The 14232-nt window shown below is 40.9% G+C and overlaps 1 protein-coding gene across 1 annotated transcript in view; it reads right to left on the bottom strand.

Annotated features, from left to right (window-relative positions):
- The window catches only part of LOC135475727 (protein virilizer homolog), a 45515-nt gene extending 32503 nt beyond the window's left edge, over nucleotides 1-13012 (bottom strand). Inside the window, exons 1-15 of the mRNA XM_064755661.1 lie at nucleotides 12970-13012; nucleotides 10458-10513; nucleotides 8210-8322; nucleotides 7857-7943; nucleotides 7430-7478; nucleotides 6443-6590; nucleotides 5402-6253; nucleotides 4073-4173; nucleotides 3229-3303; nucleotides 2853-2936; nucleotides 2265-2413; nucleotides 1716-1795; nucleotides 1425-1585; nucleotides 833-1108; nucleotides 568-656 (exon numbers count right to left, since the gene is read on the bottom strand). Coding sequence (XP_064611731.1) covers nucleotides 568-656; nucleotides 833-1108; nucleotides 1425-1585; nucleotides 1716-1795; nucleotides 2265-2413; nucleotides 2853-2936; nucleotides 3229-3303; nucleotides 4073-4173; nucleotides 5402-6253; nucleotides 6443-6590; nucleotides 7430-7478; nucleotides 7857-7943; nucleotides 8210-8322; nucleotides 10458-10513; nucleotides 12970-13012 — 2363 coding nt within the window. The remainder of the gene's footprint in view (nucleotides 1-567; nucleotides 657-832; nucleotides 1109-1424; nucleotides 1586-1715; nucleotides 1796-2264; nucleotides 2414-2852; nucleotides 2937-3228; nucleotides 3304-4072; nucleotides 4174-5401; nucleotides 6254-6442; nucleotides 6591-7429; nucleotides 7479-7856; nucleotides 7944-8209; nucleotides 8323-10457; nucleotides 10514-12969) is intronic.
- Nucleotides 13013-14232: the final 1220 nt, after the last annotated feature.

Genomic DNA, 14232 nt, shown 5'->3' with positions numbered 1-14232 from the left:
ATCCTCAGCAAAAAACAATGATTAAGCCTTCCAAAGAGAGATTATCTCCCAGTGACTGTTTCTATTTCCATCTATGAATTTGACCACTGACTTTTTCATAGAATTATTGTCTTCTTGGAACATAAGGCTTTAACATTTGCAAGATAAGAATACCAGCTATCATAAACACTACAAGTTGTATATTAGCTTCACATCTCACATATCACAAATCAGGGCACCAAATGATGTAAGACAAAACATTCAGAATGCAAAAAGATTTTTGTCACAACAATATTTGACTTTAACTCCCTTACTTCACCATAATATGTAGCTTGTTCATCAAACACTATATCGGAGGAGAATTCTTTGACGGAGCTGTCTCAAGCTCAATATTAATCTTGCCTCACTTCCGAGATGTAACACACCAGAAGTATGTCTTTCTGCTTGTAAAACAATCACTGTACTGTCCTATAAAACAATGCCATGTTTTTGCTCAGCACAGCAGACACTAATGTGGCGTAGAACCACATCATCTGCCTCTATTACAAGAGAGGAAATGAAGATGTGAGAAAACACTGATACACTTACTGTTCTGTGGCCTGGTTAAGACGTTTCATCACGGCATACAGGTGAATCTTCCTCATCAAAGCAGTGATGGCCACCACGCAGCGGACCGTCTGCAGAGCAACGGACATTTACAGTCAAATACAGTATCTAGCACAGATTTCCCAACAAAATCAACCACTTTTGCATGACAATACCAAGAAGTTCTGTTCACTTCAGACAAAGAGGAAATAAACCTATTCAAAGAACCATGATCATTATTAGTTTTTTGGTAGTGAAATCAACTTACCTGTTTAGACATGACAATTTCTAACAGTCTCTGATAAACAGTGGCTTTTTGTCCCGTCTCTGACACAGGTGCTGATCTAACTTCTGTGCCATGTCCGTTTTCCACATTTGCGTCGCTCTCTGCCTCTGTTTGGAGGTCTTGTTTACCTAGCAGCCAGTCAATGCCCTCCTTGAAGCGTGTGGTCTGGTCCAAGGCTCGGACTATTTGTACTTTCAGGGAGACAGACATGGACGGTGCCTCATACAGATCCAGTAAGATGTGTTGAACGTTTCGGGACTGCAACAACAACAACAACGAGGCCCTGCAGTCGATGAAGATGTTGTCACAGATCAAAATGGGGATAAAAATCAAGGGGAGGGGGATACAAAAGAAGATGGGGATACAAGAGAAGACAAGGATACAGATCAGTGCAAGTATAAAACCAGACACAGAAGTTTTATAATCTCTTCCTGCCCCAAATCACTCTCTCCTGCTATTCTAGATAAGCTGTAGTTTTCTCTGATGACTCACTCCTAAAGACAGTTTAATAAAGCATAAATACAGAAAGCCACATGCAGTGTTTCTTGTTTCTGGGCGTGACAAGTCTACTCACAATCAGTTTATTGGATATGCTGGGATCACATGAGGCCAGGCTACCGCATAGCTTAATGCCCATCTTCAGGTGTCGCACTTTGAATACTGTCTCTGGCTGGTCAATCGCCTTTGACAAGTCCAAACCTTCCATGGTCCACTCCACCAAAGCATCTAAAATATCTGGGAAACAAAAAAGCGAATGAGCTTGCCTGCAAACAATATGCTGCAATATTGAGTCAAAATGAAGCTTTCGTTCTACAAAAACTTTTCTATGGATCTACAAGTTTCGTGTACGTGTCAGGTGTATTACCATTTCTGTCCTCTCGGTGCAACAGGTAGCTCAGCCCTTCTGTCAGCATGAGGGGTACCTCCTCTAGAGCCTCCACCCATCTGAAACCCACAACAATCTCACAGAACTCCACATAAACCAGTACGGGCTACGACTATGACGGAGAATGACAAGAATCATGGCTGTCATTAATGTGACTGTTAATGTTTGCATATACACTGGCTGTTACAAAACTATAAGAGCATCAGGATTTCACAGTGAGGAAGGCCTGCCTATACAGACCATGTTTACGGTGCAAAAGCCACAAAAACAAACAACAGTATCAAGAAGTCAATAAATACATGCATGTCAAAAGTAGAGAGATAACATTTCGCTCAAAATTACTAAATGTACATGTACAAAACAGTTTTTCTGTATGCGTACGTTGCAAATGGTAGCCAAGCCACTAGAAGCTAGGCTCAAGCACACAACGCCTCTTTAAAGCATATCTTTCCACCCTAGATTGCTATTTAAGTTATTTTTGACTGTTCAGTGAAGTTTCAAGAAAACAATGTTTAACTGGCCACTAACTTATCGTGATGGTCACTGTCTTGGAATGTAGTGTAGATATCTATCAGGTCTGTGGCAGTCTTGGGTGGACCTTCAATCTCTGACGAGGACATTTGCTCCCATTTCTGAGCCTCCACTTCGTACTTTGTAAGGGACGGGTCTGTGAAAGTCTACAATATCCACAGACAATGATTAATGGCCAGACTGGATGGTGTTCAATACTATGTTCTGGAATTTTTCACTTGTATTAGCGTGATCAGATCTATGAGTGTTGGTGAAGGAAACCAGAGTGTCTGTTACGATTTCTTGTATTAAAAAATGTATCACATATCAATGATTTGAACAAAGGCTACTAAAATTACCTGTTTATCAAAAACTGTTTGTAGCACTGATTCCAGGCACATCCAAATTGCAAGAAATACAGTAACTAAAAACAAAATTGAGACTTCACTATTTCCTGATTAAAACATACAATAAATGTATTGTTACTTCATACTTCCAACAAAAATTACTCATCGCTTTTTTTGATAAAACAGTATCTTGTAAGTAGCTCCCTCAGTGATTCAATAATGCTTAAAAAGAAAAAAAAACAAACGGAGTTCCACTTACATCCAAAGGGGCCAAGTCACACTGGAATGGATTAAAACTGGACATGGCAAAATTCCACGAGTCATCGTCATAATACCCTATATCCTGTGCGAAGAAAATATTAATGAAAATTAAAGAAAAGATGTAATGAAGAAACAATAGCTAATAGTTTTTCCTTTCTCAAGAGAGCAGGAAGAGGGATATATTTGTCATGTGAGTTGGTCATGTGGTTTGGCCAACAATATCTTCATTATAAAAGATTAAATCTAATTTACTACTAACATGCTAATCCACATTATACTGATAACAACTCAGGCCTAAATGATGATATATATCATCTGCGCTTAAAATGACATTTACAATCTAAGACGAACACCAGAAGTAAGTTTGTACTGACAGCTGTGATATCGGCCTCCAGATCTGCTATTCCCATGTCTTCATCAGATGAGATGGCTTCGTATGGGTCTTCCTCCTTGTTCAAAGAAAAACACAAGAACAGGAAATGGTGAAGAGGTTGAAGCATTAGGGTACCCCCCCCCCACCCCTTGAATTGATTTTAAGTTCTGCGTTTTAAATTGATGTTTTCCGAATGTGTACCAGGATGATACTAAAGCATTTTCAAATATTCAAACACTCTCAAGTTTCCAAATAAAGAAGAAGGTAGAGTTTTCACAGAAAGGCCATCATTAAAAATATGAGCCTTAGGGCTAACCCTAAAATTGATATCTTCTTCATTCGACAAAATTATGAAAAAAAAAAAAATTAATTTCCTACCAACCTGCCTTATTTTTCCCCCTAGGGTGGGAATACTCACGCAGTGCAACATTCATGCAACTACTATGGTGACATAATACTTACAATACTGGCTGCCATGGAAGAAATGTGCACAAAACGTTATGTGCGCTTTGAAAAATGGGCCCCAGGTACCTAGCAAACATCCTGACTGTGGCCACACCAACCAGTTATGTAAAGATAATCACTTTGGCATAATGAGTGAGTGTGAGTGAGTATTTTATAATGATATGGGTCAACCAGTTGTTGCATTATCCCCTTGATGCTGAACACCAAGCCAGGAAGCAACTTTCTCTTTAAAGATCTTAGGTGTGACCAGACCCAGGATTAACCAAGGATCTACTACCCCTGAAACAGACGCTCTACCCAATGAGCCATCACCAGATTGGTGTAATGAGCCTCAGCCTGCCAAAAACAGGACAATAATTCTGTGCAATCTATAAACATACCTGTCCCTGCAACTCGCCATCTGACAGGTAAAGCTGCTCATTCGGAGAGTGTTCAGGTGTGAGCTGTTCAAACATGCCAATATCTCTGTCTTCAAGTTCACCTTAACAGACAAATACATGCAGTTATAATAAAATACAGAACACAGCATATACATGTAGTTCTTGATGCGCTTTATCAAAACTCAGGCCTGGAGAGACAGAATCTACTCTAATTCCCCAACTTTTTCACACATGAAAGAGAACTTTTCAGTGCAATTCGTGCACATTTAAACTACATTAGTTGGACTGGCCAATTTCCGAGCTTCACAAAAAGTATAATTTTATCAGTCGACACAGACTAATACGTTCAGAATATGCTTGAATAAACACCTTGCAGACATGTGAAAAAGAGTTACAGTAGTTTCTTTGTCTTAAGTCTTACACGTGGTTAATTAATTCTCCATATGAGTGGCAACATGCAATGACAACTGATGAATGGTGTTTGACTTCAAACAATATACAAGGCACTATTATTACTGCAGTACAGCAGATCTGAAACACAGCGTGTTCAGAAAGGGTAAGTAGCAGGCTGCAGACAGATGTCTACTGCCGTCCCTGTAACTGTCTACTTTGGATGCTCTGACCACGTAATCAATAGTAATCAATAGTAATCATGACGTAATAACTGTCAATTCAGCCCCCTACTTTTGAGCTCTGAACTTCTTAAATTATAAATGAAAACCCTGGACACAGGAAGCCTGACTAACACCCTCTGCACAACAAACGCACCTGTAACACTAAATATTTTCCTCAGTGGCCATAGGTTCACATTTCAAATTAACACATGACATATTCTGACTCTCTGGAGTGGTACATGAACATGTGGATCTTCTTTCCTCCCTTTGAACTTTTGCATCGTTGTTTTGAGTTCAATGCTGCATTCACTATTATACACTAGGTGATAGTACACCTGGCTGATCTTATTGATTAGGAAAATCAGGACTGACTAAACAGTCATGGTGTACTTACAGAGAGCAGTCTGGTTCTGAATTAACAGTAATGATATAAAAGTGTGCTTAAATCTTTGCAAGCTTGCATGAATGTCCCTCTCAGCTGCCCTAGTCACCATGGCCAGTGAGAAATTGTTTTATTTGTTTTTCTAGTTGTTTAACATGGCAATTATTTTCGCTCTTATAAATCAGTGCTCCCGTTTAAGAGTCAAGGATAACAAAATCCAATGACCTCGAAAGATACCTCACAAACCGTAGCTTCAACACTCTCAGCTAGTGAGAGCCGCTGAGAAATCGAGGCTTAATGTCACTCAAGTAAATTGCTGCCTCTCTGACTTACCTGTTTCAGGTTGGTCTTCCACAGGCACATCTCTGGGTTTGATGGACTCTGGGGCAGGTGACAAGGATCTCCTGACTGGCGATCGTCTGGCTGGTGACCTGCGAGGTGGCGACCTGCGAATAGGTGATCGTGACCGAGACCTAGACCGCGATCGTGATACAGACCTGGGAGGGGTCATTCTCCTGGGGGGTGGAGTCCTTAGCCTGTCACTAGGCTCTTTATCAGGGAACTCTTTTCCAGTTTCCCTATCAGTCTCATGACTTCTAGATCTATCCAAGTCTCTGTCTCGGTTATGGTCCCAGTCTCTGTCTGAGTCACGTTCCCTGAAGTCACGCGAGTCTCGGCTGCTGCCCCTGAACTCCCTAGGCTCTCGCGAACCTTCCCGTGAGCTGTGAATGTCTCTGCCATAGTCACTGTCCCGTGAGCTTTGAGAGTCTCTCCTCTCTCTGTAGTAGGGGCGATCGAAGTCCTTAGATCGTCGCTCTTCATAGTATGGGCTTGTGTAGGGTTCTCGGGGCTCTGGAGGCCCACGATAGTCCCTGTGAGGCTCACGAGGGGCAGATACATCCCTCATCTCCCTCTGACTGTCTCGCTCCCTGGTGTCGGTGGAGAAGTCCGAGGCCTGCCGACCATACTCCTGAGTGGTGTCCCTGGGAGCAGGGGAGTGCTCTGAGCTCAGTGCGGGGTAGAGATCAGGGCGCGGGGAGGTGGAGAGGGGTTGTGTGGGGTGGGAAGCTGGTGTGTGGGGCTGCTGTAGGGCCTGCTGGGAGATCTGAGTGATGAAATCTAGAGGATGCTGACGGGGCTCACGAGGGGGGTCCCTGGGCGGTTCCCACTCTGTAGCTCGGCCTTCTGGTAGAGAAAAACATGTCAAAATATAAAAACTGATTTTACAGGATATTTTGGCACATTACAAATTAAAATTCTGACCACTTTTATCTCAAGGCAAATTTCAACATCTGATACCAAATATAAAGTATTTGACGAGATTTTATATATTTACTCAAGTCAGAAATGTGGAATTGGCCCATGAGCACATACCTATGGCTTTGCTCCTAGACGCTGGCTGCTGTGGGGGCGGGGGAGGTGGAGGAGAGTTACGGTCCTTTGTTACAGTTGTCAGCGTACCATACACTGCTAGAGTTATTGTTGTGTACCACCCTTTAAGGATTAGACCATCTGTTGGTAGCTGTAATGAGAAAAGACCCAAAAATAAATTACACAGTGCTCCCAGTGGAAAAATCAAACCAAATTTGATGATCAAGATGGGTTGTTATGTTTATAATGATTCATTTTTGTCTTGACATATTTCACATGGTAATTCAAACTGGTTTGTAATCTATTTATATATTTATTTGAATGATGTTTTATGCTGTACTCAAGAATATTTGAAGTTATATGATGGCGGCCAGCATTATGGTGGGAGGAAACCGGGCAGAGCCCAGGGGAAACTCATCACCATCCACAGGTTGCTGCCAGATCTTCCCACGTACGGCCGGAGAGGAAGCCAGCATGAGCTGGACTTACAGCGACCGCATTGGTGAGAGACTCCTGGGTTATTGCGCCACGCTGGCATGCTAACCCCCTCGGCCACGGAGGCTCTGTTTGTAATATAATCTGAAACTAAAACATCACAGAATGATTTATATTTAGCCAAAAAAAGCATACTTTTCCAAGTCTCTGTCTGAAAGCATACTGTTCAATGCAAAATTCACTTTTATAGTATTTAAATATAAATTTCTAAAATTACAATGTATCAGGCAGAACCAGGTTCCACAAAGCTGTTGCAGGCTTCAATAGTTGATTGTGCCTACATATTCCTCATCACATGTAGTTATGATAGTTACAACCAACTTATAACTTAGCCTGGAACTCAGCCACAGTCATGCAATTCAGACACAGCTCTCGCATACATTTCAAATCTGCAATGTACTTTTTTCTGTCATGAACCAAAAGTCAGTAATTCCGCAAATTTAACATTATTGGAAGTGGTATAACTGAATATGTACTATTTGGAAAACAACTTACATTCTCTGGGGGTAAGAACTGTATCTCAACGTTCTTCTTGTAATCTAGTCTGTTTGGAACAAAATGTAAACAATTTTACTGACATAAAACAATACTAGTACATGTCTTAAGTTATGTATAAAAAGTTGAAATGTCACTTTTGTTGTTGCATTTTGATATTTCCCACTCAGAAGCCATGATCACAAAAAGAAAAAAAAAACAAAACATTTCATTTTACACTGTTCCAATCTGAGCTGGGCTTATACTTTTACATTCCTACATCACACAACAGCATGACATGTATATGTATGACATCACACCATATATACAAGCCTATGTAGGCCTATATCATTTAACTTGTTCAGATATAAGACATCGTGATATAGTCAAACTATATATAATAAATAAAATCTGCCACTCCATCTGCCACTCAAATTCCAACACTTACATGCCAAGCTTTTCAAACACAGCAGAGTTAGGTTTACTAAGGTTGTTGATGAAGAATTCCAACTTGAAAGATGAAGGGTTTGTTGCGCTGCAGATGGAAAAAGATAAATATTGTCATTTCTTGAAATTTCAATACTTAAAATTACTAAACATGTGCTTAACAGCCAGCTTTATTCTACTGGAAATATTTCACGTAGCTTACTAACAATATTTTTGTTCACTTTTTGCCATCACAAATGTTAATTATCAGTATATTTGGTTGAGTGAAAGTCAAGACACCTAAAGAATCTGGGCTATATAGATGTCTTTGTATTCTATTTCTGTTTCTGGGAAACTGACACAATGCAAACTTACCCTAATCGTTCCCCTCCTGGCACATTGACCTGGACTCGAGTACCAAGGGGAATAACCCTTACTTCTTGCACCAAAACTGGACGGGGAAACTGAACCAAGTCTAAATTCAATTCCTGTGTAAATATTAAACCATCACATATTAAACTTAACTGAAATATAACCATGGCTTATTTACTTGAATGTTGCTTAACGTTATACTCAAGAATTTTTTATATATATTTATTTATTTGATTGTTGCTTGTACTCACGAATTTTCTAAATATGATGGCAGTCCACCAAATTGGTGTAAGATAATTGATCTCAACAAAAAAATGGTTCCCCACAAGTGGCATCAACTGCTTATTGTCAACTTCATCACTTTGTCATTAGGCTTAATAAACAACTGATAGTAGTACTACTAGTAGGGGATGTGGTCAAGTTCCCACAGTAGCCTGAAATGTGACAAGGAATATGCAGGGGTTGGATGTATAAATGGCACAATGTGTTGGATGTATCATAGCCCAAGGCTTCGTTCTAAGGATGGCTTATATATACTGAAACACAGGGAGTGCCGATTACCCTTAGTCCAGGAGTTATGCATACCTGATTCCGGTATAATGCTTACAAAGAGCTACCCGTTCGTTCAATTCCGATGCCTACGCTTTAGATTCATCCTAAATACATATAAAGCACGGCAATTCTGAAAGCTAAACTATTTACACACACTGTACCACAATCACTACTTGTCTTCACATCACCATTCTCCTGTAAATCTTAGCCAAAGTCGAAAATGGGGTCGTATTTAGCAGGCTGCTGCGCTGCCATGTTTTTAAAATCTGGGTCAGCCAATGTGCAGCAGCTGTTGAGGTTCCGTGACATTTAGACTGGAACGGTTGCTGAAGATAACCCCCCTTTTTTTTACTTCAAACTTAATTTGACATTCCACACAAATTGTGGAGTCTGTCATTCTCCTCCATAGCCTCCTGACAACAACAAATTCGCACCTCCGTAGTAACATGATCAAAACATGGAGACGTTGTAAGAGGTCAACCACGCATGTACGTCAACAGCCCGATTTATTAGGTCATGATGTCTGCATGAGCGATGGTAATTTGGTTGAAAAACATTATATCAATCTGTTCAGCTGTTATGTAAACAAAAATGGAAATATATGTATTGTGGAAGTGACCTTTGCTTCACCTATGACTTGACAAGAATCCTCCCTAGTGTTCATTTCGAGCGACAGATTTCTTGTCACTAGTCCAGAGATGTAACAATGTGTCAACGCCATCTTTGGTTTTCTTACACATTGTCAAGGCCGATTAAGGTTTGTTTTCAGAATACATTATTTTATACACAAAAAATTCTTCACATACTCTTGAAAAGCAGGTCTAAAGTTCGCCTCTCTCGAATATAACAGATTCTCGATTAGCTGATAAAGCAAAGGTAAATCACTTTACATGTGATAATGTTCCATCATTTCAAGACTTTACTGCAAGACATGCAAGAATTTTTATAATTGTTATTGTTTTATAAAACCAGGTAACTCAATTAACACAAGTACGTGAAATCCTTGTGTACTTTGTATCATACCGTACAACTGCAGGCAGTCACGTACAGATTTATGCTTATTCCAGCCATTACAACTTATCTCCCTTGTCAGGATTCAATTTTGCATGGATTCGATTATAACACGATATGAATCTTTTGGTCCGCATGAGCGGGTTATTTCAAGGGAGGAGTGTATCAGTAGAAGAGATGTGTGTCAAAATTTGTAACAGAATGCTTTATTTGGAGTTCATTCAGTGTACTTGAGGGGCTTTAGGCAGGAAAACCTTTCCATTTTATAAGTCCGAGGGTATAGGGTATAGCATGCATAAGCACGAGGGATCTACTAGGCCTAAGGGCCTGGGCTATGGTTGCGTCTAGCGCTGATTGTGTCATTTGAAAAAGTAGCCACAGTGGGCCTATCCCACTAACCATTCGTATTCCCTGTGAAAATATTGGTATTTTTTTTTCTCAAACTGAAATTATGAATAGATGTACATGATCCGTGCATTTAAAAGTCAGGTCTAAGTTTACAATGGATCATCTCGATGCATCTCCATCCCTGAATGCGACCAACAACTGAGATCCCCGGCATATTGACAACAACAACAACAAAGCACATCTTTGATCACGTGTATGAACAGGTCAACCATTACTGTTGATCACCCGTGCAATTAACGCAAGTTAGGTGTGCAGAAGACAATATCCGCAATGCTCATACCTCTGTGTTCTCATGGGAAAACGTGTCAAAGAACAAAAAGCTCTCCCTGAGTTTGGCTTCCGTCCGCCATTATACATCTTGCTCGCGTCTGCAAACCGCGTGCAGAAATTACTTCCCTTGATGACGCCAGGGCAGTCAGACTTCTTAAGTGACTTGGGAAGTTTAATAACTTCTGTAATGGTGATACCATTTTATTTTAGAATCGGTCTTAATACATCATTACATTCATGAAAATATTCGTTTAAACCTATATAAGTGCTCGCAGTTTAAACCTTGGACGAAATTTCTACTAGTAAATCCCTCCAAACCGACCCTCATTATTTCGGGGGGCCTTAAATTTGTGCTAACGAACAGTCGATGGTGCTCTGGATCCGTCTGCTCAGTTTTATACTCATTGCAGCCATTAATGTAACATCCAAATTTATACGTCTCACATGAGAAAAGCTCAAGGAATGTGGGAAGGTCTTCCAGCAAGCTATGGACAGTCGTGGGGTCCCCCCGAGCTCTACCCGGTTTCATCTCACGATAATGCTGGCCGCGGTCGTATAAATAAAATATTCTTGAGTACGGAGTAAAACACCAAATAAAAAAAAAAAATAAATACATTTTCGGCAAAGGTTAACAAACAAACAAATTAATAAATAAATAGATGAATAAATTTACAAGCCTACATTCAGTTTATCACGTAGAGTTGTAGGCCTAAGGGTTGCGTACAATGGCTGTTCCATCGACCGCAAATGGCGGGGCCTACTGTCAACGGCTAAATAAGTATTTTCAAAAAGTGCGAAAAAAAACGTTCAGAACAGATGTAAGAAGACTGTGAAATATACCCAACAATCATAGTTACTATCCACACTGACGTGAAGCTTGCCGATCTCTGTTTGAAATAAGTCTGGGGGGCCTCCGTGGCTCAGTCGGTTAGCGCCCTAGCGCAGCATAAGGACACAGGAGCCTCTCACCAATGCGGTCGCTGTGAGTTCAAGTCCAGCTCAACCTGGCTTCCTCTCCGGCCGTAAGTGGGAAGGTCTGCCAGCAACCTGCGGATGGTCGTGGGTTTCCCCCGGGCTCTGCCCGGTTTCCACCCACCATAATGCTGGCCGCTGTCGTATAAGTGAAATATTCTTGAGTACGGCGAAAAACATCAATCAAAACAAAACAAAAACAAAAATTTGGAGCTTGTATTCGTAGAAATCTATGGCACCGGTAATCTCTAGTTAGTGTTAGTGGGTTTTCTTTAATAAACTTAAAGTAAACTTTTCGAGAAACTTCTCACCTGTGTTGAATCGTGTAAAACAACTGTTATGGTTTCCTGTAAATTATAGGTACTGATCCCGGCATGTCTGGTTTTGTGTAACATTAAATGACCAAAATCTGACACAGATCAGTTCAATGCCATCTCTGTGAATAGGGCCTACGCGAGTCAATATCAAGAAGTAAGATTTCTTCAGCTGATATCTGGTATGAAAACGAATATTTCATGTGCCTCACTGCTGAGGCATATTAATTTAATATGCCGGGCGTGTGGGAAAGCTTTGTATATAGGGCCCACATGTACATGTAACAATATCCAGCGTCAATTTCCAACAATTTTCAGTTTATATTTGTTTATGATAGCTTTGCTAGACTCGTTGTTAGTTAGAATCATGTGGGACTAATTTAGCATAAGAAATACAATTATAACTGTAATATTAGCCACTAGAATCATGTCTGCATACCATTCTCAACATGGCCTGACCATGTGAGAGATTCCATGATTTCTTTGAATTATGTTCCATTTAATCGCGTGACAAATATATACTAAGTCATCATCATAACCTGAAGTGGGATATATTTCCATCATAAAATAATCCGTTTTACGTCGGTAACAAATGCAGGTGGTATTCTGCTTCCTGGAGAAGTCCAAAACCTGATGCTCTGTCAACAGATCATGCCTTATTTTAGAGTATCAATTAAAGTTGTTCATCTGAACGAGGTAGTAAATTAATAAATTCAGCTGAGACGGCATGCATTTGTTTTCCCCTTGACGTCTTTCATGTCTTTTCATAATCATTGATAAGTCTTGACAACTTCTCTTTGCATGAATTCGTCCTATTTTCTTACTTTACGTACTATCTGGGGTCCTCCGTGGGCGAGGGGATTAGAACACCAGCACGGTGCAATGACCCAGGGCCCTCTCACCAGTACGGTCGCTCTTGTGGGTCAAGTCTAGCTCATGATGGTTTCCTCTCCGGCCTTAAGTGGGAAGGTCTTCAATAACCTGCGGATGGTCCTGAGTTTCCCTTGGGCTGTGCCTTCAAGCACGTTATACATGGTTGGTGTTTTACGTCGTACGTAGCAGGTTTTCAGTCATGCAGCCATTCAGACGAGGAATTGTTATAGGTGTACGTATCTTCCTGAATCCATACCGCCAAAGAGCCACATGAAGTATCATGCTGAAGACACCAGACATGACAGCCCACCCAGTCACATTATACTGACACCGGACCAAGCATTTCTGTTCCCTTGTTCTAACCTCTCATTGCTGAGCACCAAGCTGGGGCGGCAACTAGTACCATTTTGAAAGTTTTGGTATGACCCCAACCAGGGGCACCGTAGAGGTGTTGTAGAGGCGAGGTTCGTCGCCTCCCAGTTAAGATGTTTGCTGAGCCCAGACACTTGACCCACTTGGCAATTGGTATCAGCCGACCCGGATTTGAGACTTCATAGAATCTCTTCCTAGAATGTCCCTTTATGAATCTCCTTATAATGAATGAATCAGTGGTATAAATCTCCTTATAATGAATGTCATGGAAAATCTCGTGTTCAATGGTAAAGGCGTATGTCTGAGACACCCATCTCAATCTCAATCGTCACATAAGAATCAGTCATAAGCAAACCGGTCAATTGGCTATACCACGTATTGATTTATGCACATTTTCCATCTTTCTCAGTCATCAAGATTTATTTATTTATTTATTTGATTGGTGTTTTACGCCGTACTCAAGAATACTTCACTTATACGATGGCTGCCAGCATTATGGTGGGAGGAAACCGGGTGGAGCCCGGAGGAAACCCACAACAATCCGCAGGTCGTTGGCAGACCTTTCCAAGCACGGCCAGAGAGGAAGCCAGCATGAGCTGGACTTCAACTCGCAGCGACCGCATTGGTGAGAGTCAATATTGTTTTTACTTTAAATGGAATGGTAAATATAACATATATATAGGTAGGTTGGTAAAAATTAATCAAAAGCAAACAGACATTTGAGAATTAAACAATGAACTCTTCCACACGTGACATTCAGATATGCACACAATACTAATGGAAGACCAGTGGCCTTTAACCAGTCAGATTCATAGGTTCCCCAACCGGCCACACCAGCGGTGACCGCTTATTTTTCACCACTTCAATTATTGATTTGATTGGTGTTTTACGTCTTACTCAAGAATAATTCACTTCAGCATACAGAGGAGAAGGGACAAGAAAGTCGACCCTATCTGAAGCCTCTTGACACCAGACAGGGCACCACAACCAATCACTGCAGCCTTGTGAAGATTAAGACATAATCAAGCACATGTAGGAGAAAGGGCAAGGAAGTTAACACTATCTGAAGGGTGATGGATACTAGGCATGACACCAGAGCCAATCAAGTAGTCCTGGTGAAGATGAAGAGATAATCCAGCACACCTGGCAGATAGGGCAAGAAAGTTAAATTGATTTATCTATGGATTTGATTGGTGTCTTACATCATACTCAAGAATATTTCACTTATGACAGCGGCTAGCATTATGGTGGGAG

This window comes from Liolophura sinensis, chromosome 9 (assembly GCF_032854445.1).
Source record: "Liolophura sinensis isolate JHLJ2023 chromosome 9, CUHK_Ljap_v2, whole genome shotgun sequence".
NCBI classification, from domain to species: Eukaryota; Metazoa; Mollusca; class Polyplacophora; order Chitonida; family Chitonidae; genus Liolophura; species Liolophura sinensis.
The sequence above is the reverse complement of the archived record's forward strand: the minus strand, read 5'-3'. Positions and strand labels throughout refer to the sequence as shown.